Source organism: Ranitomeya variabilis, chromosome 1 (genome assembly GCF_051348905.1).
Source record: "Ranitomeya variabilis isolate aRanVar5 chromosome 1, aRanVar5.hap1, whole genome shotgun sequence".
NCBI lineage: Eukaryota > Metazoa > Chordata > Amphibia > Anura > Dendrobatidae > Ranitomeya > Ranitomeya variabilis.
Genome location: NC_135232.1, coordinates 15,379,766 through 15,406,754, shown reverse-complemented (window position 1 = coordinate 15,406,754; position 26,989 = coordinate 15,379,766). Strand labels below are relative to the sequence as shown.

At 46.8% G+C, this 26,989-nt stretch overlaps 2 protein-coding genes across 5 annotated transcripts in view; both read right to left on the bottom strand.

The window, feature by feature from the left end:
• Positions 1 to 26,989, bottom strand: part of LOC143793538 (uncharacterized) — a 379,060-nt gene that overhangs the window by 110,745 nt on the left and 241,326 nt on the right. The gene's annotated exons all lie outside the window — the stretch shown is intronic.
• The window catches only part of LOC143793515 (uncharacterized), a 185,528-nt gene that overhangs the window by 30,922 nt on the left and 127,617 nt on the right, over positions 1 to 26,989 (bottom strand). The window contains exon 1 of one of the 4 annotated variants that reach the window (XM_077280548.1): positions 2,987 to 3,172. The exons of 2 other annotated variants lie outside the window; for them this stretch is intronic. Coding sequence is in view for 1 of the 2 variants with exons in the window: in XM_077280550.1 (XP_077136665.1) it covers positions 2,987 to 3,098 (112 nt within the window). In the remaining variant the exon portion in view is untranslated. Of the gene's footprint in view, positions 1 to 2,986; positions 3,173 to 26,989 lie in introns of those variants that run through there. One more of the 4 variants, XM_077280550.1, reaches the window with a different exon arrangement.

Genomic DNA, 26,989 nt, shown 5'->3' with positions numbered 1-26,989 from the left:
GGCATTTCCCTTTAAGTTAAACATATCAAAGAGTTCTGACCTTGCAAGTGATCGGTTGCTCTGATCATCCAGAAGGACGTACACCTTCACGGCTTTCTCTGGGTGACCGTTGGGATATACGTTCACCAGGCAAATCTTCGCACAGGACTTGTCCCAGAGGTCTTCTCCGCAGACTTCTGTGCATGAAGAAGATATTGTGGTATGGCTTGCAGTTTGAGCTGCGTCCTCCCCGCCATGGCTCGTGGTGGGGGAAGGAGTAAGTGTAGAGTCAGGACGGAATGGGTGGAGTGCTTGTACGTGGTCCTCACTGTCACACTCCATGCACTTAATTGTAGTTTTACAGTCTTTAGCAAGGTGTTCAGTAGAAGCACAACATCTGTAGCATACCCCGAACTTCTTTAGAAGCTCCTTGCGTTCTAGGAGCGGTTTCTTCCTGAAGCCGATGCACTTTTTTAAGGGATGTGGCTTCTTGTGGATGGGACACTCACGATTTGGGTTCTCTATCTTTTCACCTTTGTTACTCTTGTCTGGAGGTGATGTTGGTAAGGGAAGAATATCCGTCTTCTTCACTGACACTGGACCCCTGCGGTTTCTATCATTCGAGCGTGCGCTCACGTATTTAGAAGGAGGTGAAGCTGGGCCACTGTATTCTTCATAGGAAAAGCTTGGGTCGTTCTTGCGCTCTGCCACATCTTTTATAAACTCACAGAAGTAGGAGAACGGAGGAAACGACACTTGATGGTCTTTCTTGTATTTTGACCCTAGTGTAGTCCACCTTTCTTGTACGTTGTATGGTAGCTTGGAGATAATGGGATTTACCCAGATAGCTGAGGCCAGGTAGGTGGGTGTCTGCCTTGGCCAGCTGGAGCTCTAACAGCAAGTCACTGAGCTCTAGGAACTTTGAACTGTCCTTGCTTGATATCTTTGGAAAACTCTGTAGACGCTTGAACAGTGCATCCTCTATGGCTTCTGGACTGCCAAAGTTTTTCTCTAGTCTTTCCCATGCAGCCATGAGACCAGCCATTGGATTACTGATATGTACAGACCTGAGTCTCTTGACACGCTCTGTGGATTGTGGTCCTAGCCATCTGATTAGCAGGTCCAGCTCTTCGGCAGCAGTGATGCCGAGGTCACTAGTTACGGTTCTAAAGGCATTTTTCCAACCTCTGTAATTTTCAGGTTGGTCATCAAACCTTGTGAGACCGGTTTTAGTAAGTTCGCGGCGAATCATGTACCTTGCGAAGTCGGACATGTCTGTTCTTTCTGACTTAGGATGCACGAATGTGGGCTGAGCGGTGTTGTACATAGGAGTGGAGACGTCTTGGCCTTGAAACGTGGGTAAGTATGGAGTGGCATATGCATTTAGTCCAGCAACCGGTTTGGTGGGTATAGTCTCTGCTACATGCGGAGCTGGCACTATGCGGTTGTCGAGAGTATAATGACCTGCCGGTATATTGGGTTGCGTGTAGATAATAGCCTGTGGAGTTTGATGAGATGCAGGGTCTTGGCGCATACCGGAATACGAAGGAAGTTCAAGTTTGGGAGCATTGTACTGACCTTGAGTGTAGGGTTCTGTAAGTGGATCGGCATCCTGGTGCCCTGGAGAAGCATGAACGCCATCAGGAGTGTTAGTGATGATCTGCGGTTCGCCATTTTGGCTTAGCACGTAGTCTCTTGTGCGTTCAATAGGGTCCTCTGCCTCCACTTCACACAAACTGATGCTGTCTCTTTGACTCCCACTGATAGCTCGCTCCAGGATCCTTAACTCCGCCATGGCTGTTGCGTGCTCACATTCCTTCTCCAGAGCTTCCTTGCGTGCTGCATCCGCATCCATGTCTGCTCTCCTTTGTGCTGCATCCATTTCTGCTCTCTTTTGTGCTGTGGCTGCGTCCATATCTGCTCTCCTTTGCGCAAAGGCTGCTTGTATCTTAGACGTTTCTGCCTTAGCACGTGCCCTTATAAGCTGCTGGCTGAGAGTGGAATATTTTGATGAACTTGACCTAGATGAGCGTTTTGAGTGCTTAGACGATTTGGATGAGCGAGATGATGCATCTGGTGTCCGTGCAATTTTAGCCTCTATCTTGGTTTTAATGTCCCGTACGGTGCAGTCCCTTACGGTGTCTATGTGACTCAGCACTTTCTCCCATAGTGAAGACACATCACTATATACAACACATTTTTCAGTCTCTAAATTCTCCATGACTTTCCATGTAGGTTTAACTGTACGTTTTCCCCTTTCACTAGCTGGTGGATGGGGATCTAGGTCTCTGTCCTGTGTTTGTAAGTCTGGTAGGGACATTGTATACCTCGCTTCAGACATGATTTGCTTGCAGGCAGGAAGAGTGGATGATGAGGGTTATACTTCTCACTGTTTATCTGCAGTGTGTGCTTTTATGCACGCTGGGGTCTGGCTGGGAACTGGGTTACTGTGTATCTGGGAAATGTCCTTTTCCACTGAGGTTCAGCACAGACCTTGAGTTACTGTCTCTGAAGGCAGGTTATTCCTTTTTACTATTCTGACTCATGGGTATGTAGAACGCAGTGGTGCCTGGATAGACCTATTCTTTTGGGCACTTCCGTATTGACCTGTACTCACGTTCATACCGATTTATCAGATAGCTTAACTCAGCCACGTTCTCATGTAAGAAGACTCCAGGAAAAGAGGATTGCTTTAACTGAAACTCTTGTATTATGATGAAAGTAGCAGATAAAAAGGAATATTCAACAGAGGACATGTAGTAGGATGCATACAGATGGAGGAATGATGACAAAATGGAGAATAAGGGCGTGAACAAACATACATCACAGGACTACAGTGAGAGAGTTGGGACAAAATACAGGGAAAAGCAAACTTCTGTCTAGAAAGAAGGATAGAACACAAGCAATGCAAACATTAAATGATTTCTCAAGTCGTGGGACATGACACTCTCCTCTCACAGATTTACCACAAGCACCAAAACTCCACCAAACCCTCCTGTAATCTCACCGGAATGGCGGGAAATCTGCTGCTGGCTGACACCAGAGAACACGAGCTGCACACAACCAGGACAGAGCTGCTGCACTGAGAGCGGAAGGACCTGTGGTGACGTCACCGTCATGCGATCAGGGGGCGGGGCTCAGGAGAGAAGAGCTGAAGGACCTGTGGTGCCATCATGTCCATGTGACCTTGCATGTCACGTGAAGGGGCGGGGCCTCTTTCTGCAGTGCACAGGTGATGCTGGCAGACCAGGATGTGCTGTCTAGGGTATGTGTCCACGGTCAGGATTGCATCAGGATTTGGTCAGTATTTTACATCAGTATTTGTAGCCAAAACCAGGAGTGGAACAATTAGAGGAAAAGTCTAACAGAAACATATGCACCACTTCTGCATTTATCACCCACTCCTGGTTTTGGCTACAAATACTGATGGAAAATCCTGACCAAATCCTGATGCAATCCTGAACGTGGACACATACCCTTAGGGTATGTGTCCATGGTCAGGATGGCCGGCGGTATCGCCGCAGCGGCGAAGCCGCTCAGCGCTAAGCCCCGCCCCCTTAATGGGACGCGATCATGCCGGAAGTCTTAACTCTTCACATCCGGGATGATCGCTCTCTCCCATAGCGCCCTGTGATATGCCTTGCAGGGACGCAGCGTCCCCGCAAGGTGTACAGACATGCTGCGATCTGAAAAGACGCGCAGCATGTCCGGAGTCGCAGGGAAGACTGATGCGGGTTTCCACGCATAGTGGAGACGGGATTTCCTAAAATCCCCTCCACTATGCTGGAACATCTGGACGCTGCGTGTTTGACACTGCAGCTCGGCGCAGCGTCAAACACGCAGCGTTTACTGACCGTGGACACGTACCCTTAGGGTGTGTGCACGTTGCAGATTTAGTGCAGTTTTTATGTGGATTCCTATAATGGTACAGGGGTACAACACTGCGGAAGCCGCACAAAGAATTGACATGCTGCAGAAAATAAACCGCAGCGTTTCCGCACGGAATTTTCCGCAGCATGTGCACAGCGGATTTGGTTTTCCATAGGTTAACATGCTACTGGAAAACGCATGGAAAACTGCTGCAGATCCGCAGCATCAAATCCGCAATGTGTGCACAGACCCTTACCCTCCGCAGTAACTCCCCCAGTCCCACAGACAGCCCCTCAGCCAGCAAACCATAAAATATGAAATCTGGAGAGGGCGTCGTCTGTTACGTAGGGCTGCAGGTCCTGGTTTTTGCATGGGGCTGCTGTTACATGGCGCTGCCAGGGTAATGTGTGATGTCACTTCCAGTGGGCTGCGCGGGGGAGTGTGGAGTTCCCTGTGTGGGATGTGCTCCTATGACGGACAGGACTCTTCCTGTTTAATAATAATAATCTTTATTTATATGGCGCCAACATATTCCGCAGCGCTTTACAGTTTAATAGTTTCAAACAAACAGTCATAAGTAACAACGTTAACAATACAATAATTAAAGCAAAATAAGACGACCCTGCTCGTGAGAGCTTACAGTCTACAATGAGGTGAGGTGTGGATTTACAATGATGTACTTACAATGATGGTCCGGCCATCTTCAGGGGGTGGGGGGTGGATAGAAGTAGTGAATGGGCTACACACAAACATAAAATGACTGATTAGTTAACGTGGTAGGCCGCTCTGAACAAATTTATACATTGATACACCCCCATTTGAGGAAGCCAGTATGGCGAAACGGCGCTGTCAGGGTCACTGATGATATCACTGATGTAAGTAATAGAATTCATACGCTAGGGTATGTTTTGATTTTTTCATTTATAATTGTGCTTTATATTCCATCTCTATGTGAGCTGCTGCCAGTCTATTAGTGGTGTTTACATTTGCACAGCACTATGCACCTTGTGAGCTGTGGTTAGTTTATATGGTACTTATATTTGCATAGCACTTTTGCACTTTATTTTTACATTGTACCAGGTTATATGCAGTAGTATATATAGTAACAGCAGTCTATACATAGTAAGTATAGTTAGGTTCATATTCTAATTAGTTCAGGCTACCCCCTTGTTTTACCCCAGAAATGGTTTATTGCATGATGCACTTTATTTAATGGGTTTAAAGGGGTATAGTCATTGACATACATATATATAACATTTTTGGAACCTTCTTTGATATTATACCCTTCGTATCTCTTAATTCTTACAAATTTTTGTCACCATCAGTTATACTTTCATGAAACTTCCTTGTCTTGTTTTATGTATGATTTTATGTAATTGTCAATAAAAATACACATTTTTATCTATGTTTGCCCAAGCCTCTGTGTTCTACCAGTAATATATCTGGCAGATATGTGTTTATTCGCCCTGAACAAATTTGTTTTGAGCAAGCGCGTAAAACTATGCAAATTGTGGATGGTCCTAATATCTTGGGGTAGAACATTCCAGAGGATTGGGGCAGCGCGGGAGAAGTCTTGGAGTCGGGAGGAACGCATTAGTGCAGAAGCTAGTCGAAAGTCATTTGCAGAGCTCAGCAGTCGGTTAGGCCAATAGACAGAAATGAGGGAGGAGATGTAAGGGGGTGCCGCACTGTGGGTGAGAACAAGTACTTTGAATTGTATCCTGTAATGAATGGGTAGCCAGTGTAACGACTGGCAAAGAGCGGACACGTCTGAATACCGATTAGCCAGATGGACGACCCTGGCTGCTGCATTAAGGATGGACTGGAGAGGGGAAAGTCGAGGGAGGGGGAGGCCAATTAATAGAGCATTGCAGTAGTCCAGGTGGGAGTGGATCAGGGCGACAGTGAGGGGGTTTTGTTTCCATGGTGAGAAAAGGGCGGATTCTAGAGATGTTCTTTAGGTGTAAGCAGCACGAGCGGGCAAGAGATTGTATATGGGAGGTGAAGGAGAGATCGGAGTCAAACATAACACCCAGACAGAGCGCCTGCTGCCGGGGTGTTATTATGGTGCCACCCACGGAGAGGGAAATGTCAGATTTAGGGAGGTTAGTAGAAGGCGGGAGGAGAAGAAGTTCAGTTTTGGAGAGGTTGAGTTTCAGATAGAGAGCGGACATGATGTTGGAGACTGCGGACAGACAGTCAGTGGTGTTCTGTAGTACAGCGGGGGTAAGGTCAGGGGCTGACGTGTATAGTTGTGTGTCATCAGCGTAAAGATGGTACTGAAAGCCAAATCTGCTGATGGTCTGTCCAATTGGGGCCGTGTAGAGGGAGAAGAGAAGGGGGCCAAGGACTGAGCCCTGAGGTACCCCGACAGTGAGAGGAAGAGGAGATGAAGTGGATCCAGAGAACAGAACACTGAAGGAGCGGTCAGAAAGGCAGAAGGAGAACCAGGAGAGAGCAGTGTCCTTAATGCCTAGTGACTGGAGCCTAGAGAGTAGGAGAGGGTGGTCAACATTGTCGAAAGCTGCAGAAAGGTCGAGAAGTATGAGCAGAGAGTGGTCACCGTTACTTTTTGCTGTCAGAAGGTCATTGGTCACCTTGATGAGTGCAGTTTCTGTCGAATGTAGGGGGCGGAAGCCGGACTGTGAAGGGTCTAGGAGGGAATGAATGGGGAGGTAACGGGTAAGGCTGGAGTAGACTAGGCACTCCAGGAGTTTAGAGATGAAGGGGAGATTGCTGATTGGTCTGTCCTTATTTGTGCAGGATGGGTCGAGGGCGGGTTTCTTTAGTAATTGAGTATTGATAGAGTGTTTAAAGGAGGAGGGGAAAATGCCTGAGAGGGAGAGATTAAAGATTATAGTTAGATTATTTGTGATGACTGCAGAGAGAGACTGGAGTAGATGTGAGGGAATGGGGTCGGTGGTGCATGTAGTCGGACAAGAAGAAGAGAGGAGCCTGGAGACTACTTCTTCTGTGATGGGATCGAATGTGGAGAGTGAGCTAGGGGAGATGAAGGGAGGGATGGGAGTCACTGCACTTGGTGGCCGGGAGCCTGATTTCCTGACCGATATTGTCTATTTTCTCTATAAAGTGGGAGGCCAGGTCATCAGCACAAATGTCTGTGATAGGGGCTTGTGCTTTTGGCCCGAGGAGGGAGTGAAAGGTGTCAAAAAGTTTCTTGGGGTTGTTGGATAGTGGGATCAGGATGGTGAAGTAGTTCTGTTGGCGATGTGAAGGGCAGAGTTATAAGTCCTTAACATTTGAAGTGTATGAAATCTTCTGGTGTGCGAGTTTTCCTCCATACACATTCAGCACACCTAGAGCATCGATGGAGAAATCGAGTTTGCGATGTGATCCAGGGCTGTTTCACTCTGTGTTCGGAGGTTCTGAGGGTGAGGGGCACAACGTGGTCAAGGGTGCTTGTAAGAGTGTCATTGTAGTGATGTACAGCCAGATCAGGACAGAGTGTAGGGAGTCTGAAAGTGTGTGAGGGTTGATAGCATGTAGATTTCTGAATGTGTGGTAGGTAGGAGTGTGCTTTGGTGGGCGAGGGATTGTGAGCGTGAAGGACAGAATGTTGTGGTCAGAGACGGGAAGCGGTTAGTTATCTAGGTAGGAGATTGAACAGAGCTGGATAAAACCAGGTCAAGGGTGTTATCGTCTTTGTTTCAGAGGTTGAGAGCAGTTAGAGGCCTAGAGAAGTGGTTAGTGATAGAAGCTGGGATGCAGATGTGGAAGTGGGGTTGTTAATGGGGATGCTGATGTGTCCCAGGATAAGGGTTAGTAGTTCAGAGGACATGAAGTGCGGCAGCCAGGCAGAGAAATGGTCCAGGAAGTGGGTGGGTGAGCCTGGGGGCCGGTATATGACCGCTACTCTGAGTGAGAGGGGATGGAAGAGCCTGATGGTGTGGACCTCAAAAGAAGGGAATGAGAGTGATGGAACTGGGGGGATAACCTGGAAAGTGCACTGTGGGGACAGGAGTATGCCGACTACACCACCCTATCTGTTTGTGGGTCTTGGGGAATGGGAGAATTGTAGGCCACCATGGGAAATGGCAGAAGCGGAGACAGTGTCAGAATCCTGAATCCAGGTTTCCGTGAGGGCCAACAGATTAAGAGAGTTGTTCAGAAAGTAATTGTATAGGAACGGAAGCTTGTTACATACAGACCGTGGATTCCAAAGGGCACAATTAAAAGCAGGAGATGAAGGAGTGCAACTAATATTAGTAAGGTAAGTAAGGTTTCGATGTGAGGTAGGGTAGGGGTTGAGGTTGGTGGATGGTGGACCAGGGTTGGGGGAGATGTCCCCCGAAATAAGAAGTAGGAGAATAAAGAGAAAGTAAGTATTGGAATTGTACAAAGTTTTTTTGTGCAGTGTTTTTGGGCAAGATGGGCAGAGGTTTTTCAGGAAGGTGAGAAGTGCATGGGAGCTGTACATGGGAGAGGGGAGGAGAGAGGAGCTGATGTATATGAGTCGTGATGGAGGGGGGATGGGGCGGTGAATGGATTGCAAGGGAGCATAGGAGGATAGGAATAAAGCGCAAGGATAGAAGGGAGAGCAAAGTGTGGGTTACCTGACTCCTGCTCTAACTAACCGCCATGGAATAACTGCTTTATCTCGATGCTTATCTTCTGGGATGCTTTGCTTCGGGGATGCTTGCGTGCACCCCCACATGCGTGCATCCCTAAGGATGTTTCTACAATAAGGGTATGTGTCCACGTTCAGGTTTGCTTCAGGCCTTGGTCAGGATTTTCTGCAGGTAAAATCCTGACCAAAAATGCACCTGAGGTCACTGGTAGGTCACCTGCGGTGTTCCTGCGTGTTTTGCTCATTGTAGCAACATGCTGCGTTCTGAAAAAACGCACCGCATGTGCGTTTTTGCGGGAAAAAACGCATGCGTTTTTTCCTGCACAGTGGAGATGGGATTTTATTAAATCCCCTTCACTATGCTGTAACATCTGGACGCTGCGTTTTTGACGCTGCGGCTCAGCGCTGCGTCAAAAACGCAGCGTTTCCTGAACGTGGACACATACCCTTATAGACCACAATACAGGCTCAGGAGAGGTGGATTGCGGGAACTGGTTGGGGATAATTTGGCAGCTGGGGCCAGCACACCAGTGGGTGGTTAGATGATCAAAGACATTGGGCCTGCCTACATCTATTTGCTATAGCACCTTCCACCAGATAACATCTACACTGATCCCAGTCAGGATATGCAACAGTGAGAATTAAGTACAATGCAGCAAATGAATTATACCAATAATTAAGCAGGCACATTAAAATATGTTTCTAGATGGTAACGCAGCAGACAGCAAGCAGAGGGAATTTGTACCCATTTGTACATAAAGCTCTTTCTCCCATGAATAATGGTGAGGACACAGGACTGCAGGGTTACACCCGGCCACCAGGGGGCTCCACATACCGATCTCTCCCCTCCCTGTGCTGCTCAGTTTTAGCCTGGTGTCCATAGATGTCAGTCACCACTTGTATCACGGCTCTGTGTGACTTTTTTCTGTTTTATATAGATGCAGCCCCCCCGGCTCAGTTCCTGCTGCCCAGAAGATGGCTAGTGGCACTGTACTTCAATCGTGTACAAGTGCCTGCAGGCCATCTCTGAATTGTAGCCATGCCCATACTGTGTGGCCGTGTCTTCTGACCTCACCTCAGCTGCATGCTGGACGGGATGCTTCCTCATGGAGGACTGGAGAGCAGCTGGAGAGAAGAGGTCTGCAGGGGGCAGGAGATCAAGGACCGGGCAGGATCCTGCATCTTGTGTCTGCAGTCACTCTGAGGCACAGTGAGGGTGAGGATTTATTGCACCCAACACCCGTCTGACCTTTCATGCAGCTCAGGTCCCGCTGTCAGTGGAGTCATTGGCTCCAGGGTCACCCTGCAAGCTGCAGCAATAACACAGTCAGGGTCAGACCCCACTATACAGACATCCTGCACTGACTGCTCATGAGCCAGGGTCAGACCCCAGTATACAAATTTCAAAAAACTGACCATCACATACAAACATAGACTAAGTGTGAACAGGTGCTGAACCTAGACCAACTCATATACACTCAAACAAAAAAGGCAGCACATTGTAGCGCCAAAACTTGCAAATATGAAAAATGGAAATTGAATTACATTACTGCACTAGAAATATGAAAAATTGAGAAAGTTTAGCGCATAAATAGGCCAATTCGTGTGTACCTGGTAGCCATGATAAGGCATTTCTCGTATACCAGGGCCTAGCAGTGCCTTTCCACACTTAGAATAAAGTCTTCATCTGTATGGGAACATGAATCCTCTGTTAGACTAAAATGTATATCTTGCATATTTGCAAGTTTTGGTGCTACAGTGTGCTGCCTTTTTTGCTTGAGTGTATACGAGTTGTTGACTCTAGGTTCGGCACCTGTTCACACTTAGTCTATGTTTGGACGTGACGGTCAGTTTTTTGAAATTTGTATTCATTAGCCTTCTGACTGAGCATCCCTCCTTTTAGCCACAGGTGTTTTTAATCACAGCAGGACCACTACCCCTCCACACAGATATAGATTTTAGTCTAACAGAGGATTCAAGTTCCCCTACAGATGAAGACTTTAATCTAAGTGAGGAAAGGCATTGCTAGGCCCTGGTATATGAGAAATACCTTATCATGGCTACCAGGTACACATGAATTGGCCAATTTATGCGCTAAACTTTCTCAATTTTTCATATTTATAGTGCAGTAATGCAATTCAATTTCCACTTTTCATATATGCAAGTTTTGGCGCTACAGTGTGCTGCCTTTTTTGTTTGAGACCCCAGTATACAGAAATCCTGCACTGACTGCTCCTGAGCCTTGCTCCAGATCTATCATATAGAGTTCCATCAACTCTAATGTGAGGTCCAGGTATAATCAGGGTATAGAACACTGCAGGCATGTGCACATAGTATAGGACTTCAGGACACAGATTATTGTATGACTGGGATGTAATAAATTGGGTTACAGGCATCAGATGACTCATGTCTGTAGTCACAGAATATTATACACTAGACTTGGGCAAAATGTAAGGGCTGAAGATGGTGGCCCAGGGGCTGCACTGTGCCCTCCCAGGCCTGCATCCCTCAGGATGCAAACAGCGGTGAATACATTGGTGGAGCATGCAATAGAAATACTTGGCACTCAGGAAGTTGCAGTGAAGAAAGCAAATTATATTTGGCAATCCTTCTTATTCTTGTCGTTTCGGTCATACATACGGGCTTTCATCAGAACTGACTGCCTTTTAAGATAAGGATATTTAGCAGCGCGTTGTAATGCGACGCTCGTCACTAGCTAATGGCGCAATACCACGCGCTGCTACACGCGGTATAAACATCCTTATCTCAAGAGCGGGTCAGTTCTGATGAAAGCCCGTATGTAGGACTGAAACATCAATAAGGATTGCAAAATGAAATTTGCTTTCTTTCACTGCAACTTCCTGAGTGCCAAGTATTTCTATTGCATTATCTATGGGTTGAAACCCTATTTGGGCACCTTATCTCACAACAAGGAGTGCCGTAAATTGTTTCAACACAATACATTGGTGGAGCAAAGAGCCGCCAACAACTTCTTCCACCAATCAATATGTGCAACTGAGGCAGCAGACGTGATGATGTCACTTCAAAGCGTCTGCTGTGTAAAGACTCTAGGGGAACGGGAGCAAGATGAGGATGCTCACTTATGTTTATAGGATGTATGCCTAGATATAGGAGGCTATGTGAGGACTTATACTGTATATAGGAGGCTATGTGAGGGCTCATACTGTATAGGGGAGGCTATGTGAGGGCTCATACTGTATATAGGAGGCTATGTGAGGGCTTATACTGTACATAGAGAGGCTATGGGAGGGCTCATACTGTATATAGAGAGGCTATGTGAGGGCTCATACTGTACATAGAGGCTATGTGAGGGCTCATACTGTACATAGAGAGGCTATGTGAGGGCTCATACTGTATATAGGAGGCTATGTGAGGACTTATACTGTACATAGAGAGGCTATGTGAGGGCTCATACTGTATATAGGAGGCTATGTGAGGACTTATACTGTATATAGGAGGCTATGTGAGGGCTCATACTGTACATAGAGGCTATGTGAGGGCTCATACTGTACATAGAGAGGCTATGTGAGGGCTCATACTGTATATAGGAGGCTATGTGAGGACTTATACTGTATATAGGAGGCTATGTGAGGGCTCATACTGTACATAGAGAGGCTATGTGAGGGCTCATACTGTACATAGAGAGGCTACGTGAGGGTTCATACTCTGTATAGAGAGGCTATGTGAGGACTCATACTAAATATAGGAGAATGTGAGGGCTCAAACTGTATATAGAGAGGCTATGTGAGGGTTCATACTGTATATAGAGAGGCTATGTGAGGACTCATACTTAATATAGGAGAATATGTGAGGGTTCATACTGTATATAGAGAGGCTATGTGAGGACTCATACTGAATATAGGAGAATATGTGAGGGCTCATACTGTATATAGGGACTCATACAGTACATAGAGAAGCTATGTGAGGGCTCATGCTGAGTATAGTGGACCATGTGGGGGATCACACTGTATATAAGGGGCTATATGGCTGTTCGTACTGTACATAGAGAGGTTATGTGGAGGCTCATATTGTGTTTAGGGGGCTATGTTGGGACTCATACTGTATATAGGGGCTCATACTGTATATAGAGAGGTTACGTGAGGGCTCATGCTGAATATAGGGGGACTTGTGGGGCTCACACTGTATATAAGAGGCTGTGTGACAACTCATACTGTAGATAGAGAGGTTATTGTTATTATTATTTATTGTTATTATGCCATTTATTCCATGGCGCTTTACATGTAGGGAGGGGTATACATAATAAAAACAAGTACAATAATCTTAAACAATACAAGTCATAACTGGTACAGGAGGAGAGAGGACCCTGCCCGCGAAGGCTCACAATCTACAAGGGGTTATGTGGAGGCTCATACTGTGTTTCAGGGGCTATGTTGGGACTCATACTGTATATAGGGTCTCATACTGTATATAGAGAGGCTATGTGAGGGCTTATGCTGAGTATAGGGGGACTTGTGGGGATCACATTGTATATAAGAGGCTGTGCGACAACTCATACTGTAGATAGAGAGGTTATGTGGAGGCTCATATTGCATATGGGGGGCTGTGTGTGGACTCATATTGTATACTAGACTGTGGCCCGATTCTAACGCATCGGGTATTCTAGAATATGCATGTCCCCGTAGTATATGGACAATGATGATTCCAGAATTCGCGTCAGACTGTGCCCGTCGCTGATTGGTCGAGGCAACCTTTATGACATCATCGTCGCCATGGCAACCATTATGACATCTACGTCGATACTGTGCCCTTCGCTGATTGGTCGAGGCCTGGAGGCCTCGACCAATCAGAGATGTGGGATTTCCAGGACAGACAGACAGACAGACAGAAAGACAGACAGACAGACAGACGGAAAAACCCTTAGACAATTATATATATAGATAGGGGATGTCAGCATACTTAAAGGGATCCCGTCACCAGGTTTTTCCCATATAATGTATGGCCACCACCTTTCAGCCCCATGTGACAGTGTTATGGAATCCTGTATATATTATTAATAATCGGAAACCCGTATACATAGCAAGACAATCTGGGAAAAAGTGCTAGTAAATATATAGTAATACCCCAGATTATTTAAATCATCGCTCCAAACACTGAATACCAAAAAAGAGGAGGACCAGGAGCATGAAGTACGAATATATGTAAGAGAATCTTTATTTATACAAAACTTTAAAAACAGGACAGCAATAATCATAGCACGTATTCCACAACATTACATAAGAAAGGGGGAAAAAAATATAAACCCTCAACCTCACCACCCCCCAAAACGCTGATGGAAATAATCATGTAAGCAATTATAGACAGTAAGCACCATGTGGCTAGCGGTCATCGCATGGAAAGAGGAAGAATGGCTGCTGTATCACAGCTCAACAAGAGGTCTAAGGCAAGTGCACCAACTATTTATATAAAATAACCCATGTCACAGCTGCAGAAAAGTGTAAAATATGCCTACCCATGCAGGGAGGGGGAGAGGGGAAGGGATCCCGCCGGTGAATGAACCTCGATGTAGATGTGAGAGTAGTGTCACTGTGTTAATATACTCACCGAGCGCCGTGTTCTCCGTTATCCAGCACCGCTCGGCTTCTCCTCGGAGCGATGCCTTCACTCTTCAGACGCCGGCTCACGCTATGCTTAATGAGACCTGGACGTCTCTTTACAATGTAAGCCTATGGATCCTCATTGTGCGCCTCATCCTCACGCTCCATAGACTTATATTGTCACATAGAGCCCAGGCAGCCATCAGGTGACTTAGAAGAGGCGTGCAGCAACGTTAGACACAGGAAAATGCTGATTAGTGAGTATTAGTTTCCTCAGCACGCTCGGGTGACCTGCGAGTACATGTGGGGGTTCCGTAGCAACCAGACAACCCCCACATGTACTCAGGCTGGCTAATAGCTGTAAATCATTCAAAACTAAAGAAGGAGTGAGGCGATGAAAACTAGAGAAGGAGTGAGGCGATGAAAACTAAAGAAGGAGTGAGGCAATGAAAAGAGGAGGAGGAGGATTATTATTCCCCATTGACTTGCATTGGGTTTCGAGTTTCGGTCGATCCCCGACTTGATCCTAAAAAAGTAAAATTCGCTCAACACTACTCATTACAACATCATACGGCAGAGAGTTCCATAGTCTAACTGCTCTTACAGTAAAGAACCCGCATCTGTTATTATGCTTAAACCTTCTTTCCTCCAGACGTAGAGGATGCCCCCTTGTCCCTGTCACCGGTCTATGATTACAAAGATCATCAGAAAGGTCTTTGTACTGTCCCCTCATATATTTATACATTAACATAAGATCACCCCTTAGCCTTCGTTTTTTCAAACTAAACAGCCCCAAGTGTAATAACCTATCCTGGTATTGCAGACCCCCCAGTCCTCTAATAACCTTGGTCGCTCTTCTCTGCACCCGCTCTAGTTCAGCTATGTCTTTCTTATACACCGGAGACCAGAACTGTGCACAGTATTCTAAGTGTGGTCAAACTAGTGACTTGTATAGAGGTAAAATGATGTTCTCCTCATGAGCATCTATGCCTCTTTTAATGCATCCCATTATTTTATTTGCCTTTGCAGCAGCTGCCTGACACTGGCCACTGAATATGAGTTTGTCATCCACCCATACACCCAGGTCTTTTTCATTGACAGTTTTGCCCAGAGTTTTAGAATTAAGCACATAGTTATACATCTTATTACTTCTACACAAGTGCATGACCTTACATTTATCCCCATTAAAGCTCATTTGCCATTTATCAGACCAAGCTTCTAGGTTACATAAATCATCCTGTAATATAAAATTGTCCTCCCCTGTATTGATTACCCTGCAGAGTTTAGTGTCATCTGCAAATATTGAAATTCTACTTTGTATGCCCCCTACAAGATCATTAATAAATATGTTAAAAAGAAGGCCCAATACTGACCCCTGTGGTACCCCACTGCTAACCGCGACCCAGTCCGAGTGTGCTCCATTAATAACCACCCTTTGTTTCCTATCCCTGAGCCAGCTCTTAACTCACTTACACATATTTTCCCCTATCCCCATTATTAACATTTTATATATCAACCTTTTGTGTGGCACCATATCAAAAGCTTTTCAAAAGTCCATATACACTACATCCACTGGGCTCCCTTGGTCCAGTCCAGAACTTACCTCTTCATGTGATCCAAGATAATACGGGACAAGAAAGCATAGAGTTAAAATACCTTTACTGACAAAAGGGGTAAAGGGTAGCCCCACATACAACAGGTGCCCCCACCGTTAAAATAGACAACAGTGTATACAATTAAATTAACCCCTTAACGACCGTCAATATGCCTTTTAACAGCAGTAAAGGTACTTAAACCACAGCGCCATTAACGATGCTGTGGAAAAAGTGTATAGTGCCCCTGTCACGGATCCCACCGTGCTGCCACCAATATGTCACGGATCAGGGGTGACCTTTGGCCAGCGCACGACTATCACATGTGCAGGGGGGTTTATCTTAGTTATCCCTCCACTGCTACAATGTGATGAAAACACACACAAGGCTATTGACCTATCAATTTACCGCAGGCGCTTATTTTAGTTATCCCACTGCCACAACAATGCAACACGAACTGCAGGGATTTATGTATATCCCGCTTTACAGTTCCGCTTGATAACTTGCAGGTCTCTGCCTCCCCCTTTACCCTCAGGTCAGAATAGGTACTGCACCTAGGGTAGTCGCCAGAAAGGCTGCCTGCTATGTACTGGCTACTGGGCACGCTGCAGCGAGGGCGATATAACTACTCCCACTCAGGCAGGAACAATAATTATCAACGCTGCCGTAGCTACAGTGACAGCCAAATGCACAGGACCAGTGTGCTGCCACCAGCTTCGATTAAACGGGGTCAAAGACAACCCAAGTCAGTAGAGTAATTCCTTTCAGGACACTTAGGGTATGTTTTAGAGCAGGAGAACGAAGCTAGTAATTTATATATTTTACTCTATAAAAAGATCAGGCAGTGTTTATAAAAGGCATATAAGATGTTACAATTTGAGACAATTTAAATTATGTACAAGCAATTATAAAATAAACAGGGATTAAATGAGAAATTAACACTTACTTGTGCTCAGATCATTTCAGGCAACCATGCTGGTGGGCGGAGGGGTGGACCCTCCCCTCTCCTCAGACTTACAGATTTTAACAGCAATACTTATAATTCTCATATGTTTCCTGGACAACCTAGCTGAGTAACGGCACACACATCATTCCTCTTTTATTAAAATTAGCTTTCTATTGAATCCAAACGTGGTCTAGCTATTCCGCTTGTTTGGGAGAAATCCATTTATCTGGTTCTGTTAGAGCTAGGGTTTAACAAGAGGCACCATTGGGAAGTTCTATTAAGGCACGTTCTGAATATGTTTCTGACATATCTCTATCATACACTGGTGGTGCGTTAAAGCTTATTCAATATCTCCCCCTTTTCAGCAAAGCTCATGGGCTTCGGTACTCCGCCATGCACACCTCAGCCAGTTCACCCTGGCGGGACAACTCATCCGCATTGCCATGCTCCCTGCCCACTTTGTGCTCGATGGTAAAGTCATACTGCTGGAGGGCAAGGCTCCAGCGTAGCAACCTTCCATTTGTTCCACTCAGGGCTTGTAGCCAGCACAGAGGGTGGTGGTTGGTCACCACCGTGAAGGTGCAACCATACAAGTAGGGCTGCAAGCGTTGCAGGGCCCAGACTATGGCCAGGCACTTCTTCTCGACGGTGGAGTAGGCCACTTCCCTTGGCAGAAGTTTCCGGCTCAGGTACAACACCGGGTGCTCTTGGTCCTCCAAGTCAACCTGGCTAAAACTCGCTGGCGTCGGTTTGCACCAAGAACAGTCGACTGCTTTCAACACGGGGCGTTGCACAGTGCTGTTTTCAACGCCTGGGGGCCCCCTCACAGCTGTCGGTCCAGTTGACAATGTGAGGTAGCTTCTTCCTGGTGAGGTCTGTCAAGGGTTTTGCCAGGCTACTATAGTGCTGGACGAAGCGCCTATAGTACCCTGCAGTGCCCAGGAAGGACATCACCTGTTTCTTGGTCCTGGGGGTGGGCCAGTTCACGATCACTCCCACTTTCTCAGGCTCTGCCTTTAGGGTGCTCTAGCTCACCCGATGCCCCAGGTAGTGGACCTCACTCCTGCCCATCTGGCACTTTCACGGCTTGATAGTCAGTCTGGCTTGGTGAATTCGCCTGAGCACCTCCTTGAGATGCTGCAGGTGTTCATCCCAGGAGGAACTGAAGATGGCAATGTCATCCAAGTACGCCACCGTGTACTTAAATAGTCCCTGAAGCAGGTGGTTGATCATCCACAGGAAAGTGGCAGGGGCATTCTTCATGTCGAAGGGCATGACCATGGACTCATACAGTCCAAAGGGTGTGATACAGGTGGACATCTCCTACGCCTCGGGGCTCAGGGGAATCTGCCAGTATCCTCGACTGAGATCCATTATGGTCAGGTATTTTGCACCAGCTAACTTTTCAAACAGCTCCTAAATGCGCGGCCTTGGGTGCACATCAGAGGCTGTGATGGGTTGAGCCCCCTTTAGTCCACGCAGAACCGGGTGGTCCTGTCCTTCTTGGGCACGAGAACTGTTATGATCCTTAGTGGCTGAGGATCACAAATCTGACCAGCTAAGTAAGTGAACATAGGACGAGCTCTGGGGATGTGGTAACTGGACTGACAGCAAACCTGATCCTAACCGCACACACTATAGGCAGCCGTGGAACATACCTAGAAATCCTAGACGTCTCTTCACAGCCTGAGAAACTGACTACCCCTAGAGAGAAATAAAGGCCTCACTTGCCTCAGAGAAATAACCCCATAGTTTAGAACAGCCCCCCACAAATAATAACGGTGAGTAAAGGATAAAGCACAAACGCAGTAATGAAAACAGGTTCAGTAAAGGAGGCCTGCTAATCACTAGATAGAAAAGAGGACAGTAAAGAATCTATGCGGTCAGTACAAAACCCTATCCAAAAAATATCCATGCAGAGGATGCAAGAACCCCCACACCAACTAACGATGTGAGGGGAGAACCTCAGCACCCCAGAGCTACCAGCAAGCGAAAAGATCACATATTAGCAAGCTGGACTGAATTCATCATACTGAGAAAACATATTGAACAAAGATGAGCAAAAATGAACTAGCAAAAACTTAGCTTCTCTTGGAGAGCCAGATCACGAATAAAGTCAGGAGAGATCAAAACCAGCACTGAAAACAACGACAGCAGGCAAAAAGTGAAGGTCCAGGTGAGTTAAATAGAAAACCTGAATAGCAGGTGACGAGGCAGCTGATCCCAGCCACAGACCCGCAGAATAACAAAAGAGCCACCAGGGGGAGCCCAAAGATAGAACTCACACAGTACCACTCACGACCACAGGAGGGAGTCCGAAAACAGAGTTCACAACAGAGAACTACATGTAAGGCCCACGCACTCTTTGACCATTGAATCACCCCCAGCTGTAACATCTCATCGATCTCCTGGCACATAACCTGCTGCACCTCGTCGGAGATTCGATAGGGTGTTCGCCGTAGTGGGGCATGATTCCCGGTGTTCACCTCGTGGACCGCCAGCTCAATCCTTCCAGGTCGGTTAGAGAACACGGCCTGGAACGGTTTCAGCTTGGTCCACAACTGTAACTGGGGTTCGGTTAGCGAGGCACTTACCTCCACGTCCTCAATGGACCCACCGCCTTGGCTTGGGCCAGCATGTCCAGGAGGGGGTCTTCCTCCCCGCCATCGGGCAGGCTGCAGACCGGTAGGACGAAAGGTTCACGTTCGTGATGAGCCTTCATCATGTTGACGTGAAAGGCCTTTCGCCTACCCCGCACGTGGTCAAGCGTGACCACGTAGGTGACCGGGTTGAGTTGGTGGACGACGTATGGGTCTTCCCAGGCTGCCTGAAGCTTATCCTTTGGTAAGGGGACAAGCACCCACACCTTTTGATCCATGTGGTAGGTCCATTCCCGGCGTTCTGGTCGTACCAGTGTTTCTGATCAGCCTGAGCTGGTGTCATGTTGTTATGCACCAACTGCGTCAAGGTCTGCATCTTGTCACGGAAGCGCATGACATACTCCACTATGGACAGTTCAGAAGGGTTCGGCTCCTCTTCCCAGGATTCCCTTACCAATCCAAGGGGTCCCCGGACTCGCCTGCCGTACAGGAGCTCGAAGGGGGAGAAACCCGTCGAGGCCTGTGGAACCTCTCGGTAAGCCAACAGCAGGTGTGGGAGGTGCCGCTCCCAGTCGCGCCCTTGGGTCTCAATCAGCATGCATAGCATCTGTTTAAGGTGTAAGGATTTGGACAGTACATCTCTTCTTGTCTGCTGTTGCCCTCAGTTCGATTACTTTTGCCCTTACCTAAGATGGAGTCACTGGCTTCATGGGGGCCATCTTGTTTCCTGTCAGACTTTCCCTGTTCCTGTCTGTGGTGTATATAAGGGAGCTCTGTATATTACTCGTCTCTGTTGCTGGACTGTTCCCTGCTAGGAGGCCTGGCCTGGTCTCCAGGTCTCTGGACCTGACATACTTGGACTTCCACGGTCTGTACACGAGCTTACTGCTTATCCAGCTCTGTCTGCTACTAACCTGCTGTGTCATAGCTGTTTATCTGCATACCATCATAAATATTCTTGAACTCTTAACCTGTTGTCTCTCGGCCTCTTTTCTGACCCATGATACTGATCTCCACTGCACTTAGCACTAAGTTTATAACAGAATACTCAAGCCCCCAAAAAATGGAGATCTCTGGGTCAGATTCTATGGAGGTGCGAATGAAAAAACTTTGCTCTTTTGTCTCTGGACTTCATGGGCAGCTGCAGGCTATAAAAACAAAACTGGGGACATTAGAATCACAAACTAATCATAATGCGAATGTGGCCGATACGTCTATTCAGGCCTTAGCATCTCGACTTTCAAATGTGGAGACTACAGCTGCAACCTTGGTATCTGCTCCAATCCCAGCTCCTGGTCCGGCTGTTGTGAATTAGACTTTTTGGCTCCCTCTTGTGGTTACTAGTAATATGACTCTGGGATTGTCTTTCCTCAGTTTGGCACCCACCTGGGTCGTTAGTCCAGGGGTGTTGCTATATAAACTTCCTGGATCCTTAGTCCAGTGCCTGGCATCGTTGTAATCAGATCCTTTCTGTTTGCTCCTGTCTGCTGGTCCTGGTTCGTGCAAAATTAAGCTAAGTCTTGCTTCTTTGTTTTTTGGTTATTTGCTTTGCTCTGATTTTTGTCCAGCTTGTACTAAATGTGATTCCTGACTTTGCTGGAAGCTCTAGGGGGCTGGTGTTCTCCCCCCGGGCCGTTAGACGGTTCGGGGGTTCTTGAATATCCAGTGTGGATATTTTGATAGGGTTTTTGCTGACCATATAAGTCATCTTACTATATTCTGCTATTAGCTAGTGGGCCTCTCTTTGCTAAATACCTAGCTCATTCTTACGTTTGTCTTTTCCTCTTACCTCACCGTTATTATTTGTTGGGGGCTTGTATCCTACTTTTGGGGTCTTTTCTCTGGAGGCAAGAAAGGTCTTTCTTTTCCCTTCTAGGGTTAGTTAGTTCTCCGGCTGGCGCGAGACGTCTAGAACCAACGTAGGCACGTTCCCCGGCTGCTGCTATTTGTGGTGCTAGGATTAGATATATGGTCAGCTCAGTTACCACTGCCCTATGAGCTGTTTTTTTGTGTTTGCAGTCTTAGTAATTATTTCTGAGACCCTCTGCCATTGGGGTCATAACAGTATGCCAGGACAACATTGAATGTTTAATGCATTGCAGAAGTGGGATAATAAGAAAGGAAATTCTGAGTTTTTTTTTTTTTTTCCTCTCTTCCTCCCCTTTACCTCTGAGTGGCTTGTTCTTGCTGCAGACATGAATGTCCAGACCTTGATTACAAGTGTAGACCAGCTTGCTGCTCGTGTGCAGGGCATACAAGATTTTGTTACCAGTAGTCCAATGTCTGAACCTAAAATACCTATTCCTGAACTATTTTCTGGAGACCGATTTAAGTTTAGGAATTTCAGGAATAATTGTAAATTGTTTCTATCTCTGAGACCCCGTTCATCTGGAGATTCAGCTCAGCAAGTTAAAATTGTTATCTCTTTTTTACGGGGCGACCCTCAGGATTGGGCTTTCTCGCTAGCGCCAGGAGATCTGGCATTGGCAAATATTGATGCGTTTTTTCTGGCGCTCGGATTGCTTTACGAGGAACCCAATCTTGAAGTTCAGGCAGAAAAAGCCTTGCTGGCTATTTCTCAGGGCCAGGATGAAGCTGAAGTGTATTGCCAAAAATTTCGGAAATGGTCCGTGCTTACTCAGTGGAATGAGTGTGCTCTGGCCGCAAATTTCAGAAATGGCCTTTCTGAAGCCATTAAGAATGTGATGGTGGGTTTCCCCATTCCTACAAGTCTGAATGATTCCATGGCGCTGGCTATTCAAATTGACCGGCGTTTGCGGGAGCGCAAAACCGCTAATCCTCTGGTGGTGTTGTCTGAACAAACACCTGATTTAATGCAATGTGATAGAATTCAGACTAGAAATGAGCGGAAAAATCATAGACGTCAGAATGGGTTGTGTTTTTACTGTGGTGATTCTACACGTTATATCAGCATGCTCTAAACGCCTAACAAGGGTTGTTAGTCCTGTCGCCATTGGTAATTTGCAACCTAAATTTATTTTGTCTGTGACTTTAATTTGCTCATTGTCTTCTTACCCTGTTATGGCGTTTGTGGATTCAGGTGCTGCCCTGAGTCTTATGGATCTGTCATTTGCCAAGCGCTGTGGTTTTGTTCTTGAACCGTTGGTAAATCCTATTCCTCTTAGAGGTATTGATGCTACGCCATTGGCGGAAAATAAACCGCAGTTTTGGACGCAGGTAACCATGTGCATGACTCCTGAACATCGGGAGGTGATTCGTTTTCTTGTTCTGCATAAAATGCATGATTTGGTCGTTTTAGGTCTGCCATGGTTACAGACCCACAATCCAGTCTTGGATTGGAAGGCAATGTCTGTGTCAAGTTGGGGCTGTCAGGGAGTTCATGCTGATTCCCCACCGGTGTCTATTGCTTCCTCTACTCCTTCGGAAGTTCCTGAGTATTTGTCTGATTATCAGGATGTATTCAGCGAGTCCAGGTCCAGTGCTCTGCCTCCTCATAGGGACTGTGACTGCGCCATAGATTTGATTCCAGGTAGTAAATTTCCTAAGGGAAGACTATTTAATCTGTCTGTACCTGAGCATGCCGCAATGCGTTCGTATATCAAGGAGTCTCTGGAGAAGGGGCATATCCGTCCATCCTCTTCCCCTCTTGGTGCGGGATTCTTTTTTGTGGCCAAGAAGGACGGATCTTTGAGACCTTGTATTGACTATCGGCTTCTGAATAAAATCACTGTTAAATTTCAGTATCCTTTGCCTCTGTTGTCGGACTTGTTTGCCCGGATTAAAAGTGCCAAGTGGTTCACCAAGATAGATCTTCGTGGTGCGTACAACCTTGTGCGCATTAAGCAAGGAGATGAATGGAAGACAGCATTTAATACGCCCGAAGGTCATTTTGAGTACTTGGTGATGCCTTTTGGGCTCTCTAATGCTCCCTCGGTGTTCCAGTCCTTTATGCATGATATTTTCCGGAAGTATCTGGATAAATTTATGATTGTTTATCTGGATGATATTCTGGTTTTCTCTGAAGATTGGGACTCACATGTGGAGCAGGTCAGGATGGTGTTTCAGGTTTTGCGTGAGAATGCTTTGTTTGTTAAGGGCTCAAAGTGTCTCTTTGGAGTACAAAAGGTTCCCTTTTTGGGGTTTATTTTTTCCCCTTCTGCTGTGGAGATGGACCCAGTCAAGGTCCGAGCTATTCATGATTGGACTCAACCCACGTCAGTTAAGAGTCTTCAGAAGTTCTTGGGTTTTGCTAACTTCTACCGTCGTTTTATCGCTAATTTTTCTAGCGTTGTTAAACCTTTGACGGATATGACCAAGAAAGGTTCTGATGTTGCTAACTGGGCTCCTGCAGCCGTGGAGGCGTTCCAAGAGTTGAAGCGCCGGTTTACTTCGGCGCCTGTTTTGTGCCAGCCTGATGTCTCACTTCCCTTTCAGGTCGAAGTGGATGCTTCTGAGATTGGGGCAGGGGCCGTTTTGTCGCAGAGAGGCCCTGGTTGCTCGGTAATGAAACCATGTGCTTTCTTCTCTAGGAAGTTTTCGCCTGCTGAGCGGAATTATGATGTTGGCAATCGGGAGTTGCTGGCCATGAAGTGGGCATTTGAGGAGTGGCGTCATTGGCTCGAGGGTGCTAAGCATCGTGTGGTGGTCTTGACTGATCACAAAAATTTGATGTATCTCGAGTCTGCTAAACGCCTGAATCCTAGACAGGCCCGCTGGTCATTGTTTTTCTCCCGTTTTGACTTTGTGGTCTCGTATTTACCAGGTTCAAAGAATGTGAAGGCTGATGCTCTTTCAAGGAGCTTTGTGCCTGACTCTCCTGGAGTCGCAGAACCAGTTGGTATTCTTAAAGAGGGAGTTATCTTGTCGGCCATTTCTCCTGATTTGCGACGTGTGTTGCAGAGATTTCAGGCTGGTAGACCTGACTCTTGTCCACCTGACAGACTGTTTGTTCCTGATAAGTGGACCAGCAGAGTCATTTCCGAGGTTCATTCCTCGGTGTTGGCAGGGCATCCGGGAATTTTTGGCACCAGAGATCTGGTGGCTAGGTCCTTTTGGTGGCCTTCCTTGTCACGGGATGTGCGGTCATTTGTGCAGTCCTGTGGGACTTGTGCTCGAGCTAAGCCTTGCTGTTCTCGTGCCAGCGGGTTGCTCTTGCCCTTGCCTGTCCCGAAGAGGCCTTGGACACACATTTCCATGGATTTCATTTCAGATCTCCCGGTGTCTCAGGGCATGTCTGTCATCTGGGTGGTATGTGATCGCTTTTCTAAAATGGTCCATTTGGTGCCTTTGCCTAAGCTGCCTTCCTCTTCTGATCTGGTTCCTGTGTTCTTTCAGAATGTGGTTCGTTTACACGGCATTCCTGAGATATTGTGTCTGACAGAGGATCCCAGTTTGTTTCCAGGTTCTGGCGATCCTTTTGTGCTAGGATGGGCATTGATTTGTCGTTTTCGTCTGCCTTTCATCCTCAGACTAATGGACAAACCGAGCGAACTAATCAGACTCTGGAGGCTTATTTGAGGTGTTTTGTTTCGGCAGATCAGGATGATTGGGTGACCTTCTTGCCGTTGGCTGAGTTTGCCCTTAATAATCGGGCTAGTTCCGCTACTTTGGTTTCGCCATTTTTCTGCAACTCTGGTTTCCATCCTCGTTTTTCCTCAGGACATGTGGAGCCTTCTGACTGTCCTGGGGTGGATCCTGTGGTAGATAGGTTGCAGCAGATCTGGAGTCATGTGGTGGACAACTTGAGGTTGTCACAGGAGAAGGCTCAGCGTTTTGCCAACCGCCGCCGCGGTGTGGGTCCCCGACTTCGTGTTGGGGATTTGGTATGGCTGTCTTCTCAATTTGTTCCTATGAAGGTCTCCTCTCCTAAATTTAAGCCTCGCTTCATCGGTCCTTACAAGATATTGGAAATCCTTAATCCTGTATCCTTTCGCTTGGATCTTCCGGTGTCGTTTGCCATTCACAACGTGTTCCATAGGTCTTTGTTGCGGCGGTACGTTGTACCTGTGGTTCCTTCTGTTGAGCCTCCTGCTCCGGTGTTGGTTGAGGGCGAGTTGGAGTACGCGGTGGAGAAGATCTTGGATTCTCGTCTCTCCAGACGGAGGCTTCAGTATCTGGTCAAGTGGAAGGGCTATGGTCAGGAGGATAATTCCTGGGTGGTTGCTTCTGATGTGCATGCGGCCGATTTAGTTCGTGCCTTTCACGCTGCTCATCCTGATCGCCCTGGTGGTCTTGGTGAGGGTTCGGTGACCCCTCCTTAAGGGGGGGGTACTGTTGTGAATTAGACTTTTTGGCTCCCTCTTGTGGTTACTAGTGATATGACTCTGGGATTGTCTTTCCTCAGTTTGGCACCCACCTGGGTCGTTAGTCCAGGGGTGTTGCTATATAAACTTCCTGGATCCTTAGTCCAGTGCCTGGCATCGTTGTAATCAGATCCTTTCTGTTTGCTCCTGTCTGCTGGTCCTGGTTCGTGCAAAATTAAGCTAAGTCTTGCTTCTTTGTTTTTTGGTTATTTGCTTTGCTCTGATTTTTGTCCAGCTTGTACTAAATGTGATTCCTGACTTTGCTGGAAGCTCTAGGGGGCTGGTGTTCTCCCCCCGGGCCGTTAGACGGTTCGGGGGTTCTTGAATATCCAGTGTGGATATTTTGATAGGGTTTTTGCTGACCATATAAGTCATCTTACTATATTCTGCTATTAGCTAGTGGGCCTCTCTTTGCTAAATACCTAGCTCATTCTTACGTTTGTCTTTTCCTCTTACCTCACCGTTATTATTTGTTGGGGGCTTGTATCCTACTTTTGGGGTCTTTTCTCTGGAGGCAAGAAAGGTCTTTCTTTTCCCTTCTAGGGTTAGTTAGTTCTCCGGCTGGCGCGAGACGTCTAGAACCAACGTAGGCACGTTCCCCGGCTGCTGCTATTTGTGGTGCTAGGATTAGATATATGGTCAGCTCAGTTACCACTGCCCTATGAGCTGTTTTTTTGTTTGCAGTCTTAGTAATTATTTCTGAGACCCTCTGCCATTGGGGTCATAACACCGGCTTTTCCTAAACTCCCACCATTCAGGTTTGGTGGTGAAAGAGAGAAATTTCGGGGGTTTTTGAATCAATGTCAGCTGTATTTCTCTGCACGTGCGGCCCAGTTTGCGACTGATCGGGATAAAGTGTTGACTATAATTATGTTGCTAACAAACAAAGCATTAGCCTGGGCTAATCCTCTGATTGAGACTAATGATGTGTGCTTGAATTCCCTGAAAGACTTTACTGCAGCAATGTGTCAAATGTTTGATGACCCTAATCGGAGTATCACAGCTGAAACCGCACTACTGACACTACGTCAAGGAAAGCGTCCTGTTGTGGAATACGCAATGGAGTTTCGGAAATGGGTGCTGGATACTACATGGTGCGATTCAGCGAAATATGCAGTGTTCAGGAGAGGTTTATCTGCTTCCATCAAAGATGAACTAGCTCGAGGTGAATCGCCTACTAACTTGGCTGACTTTATACATCATTGTATTCGGATTGATATTCGTCTCACCGAACGTCGTCAAGAAAAATGGGCTGATGCTAATCGTAATAACTTTACGCCTTTTCCATCCCCCACCAAGGAGGCGCTGACTAAGACTTTATCTCAGACAGAGCTGGAACCTATGCAGGTTGACGCAGTACGGAGGAAACCCATCGATGCACGTAAGGAATATCGTTTCAAGGAGAATCTGTGTTTTTACTGCGGTAAATCGGGTCACTATATTTCAGAGTGCCCTGGGAAAAATCGCAAGTCCGCAGCTGCGGTAACTGGACTTGACTTTTCAGATGTATCTTCAGTGTGTTCTCTTCCGCACAGACAGGAAATATCTGCTGAA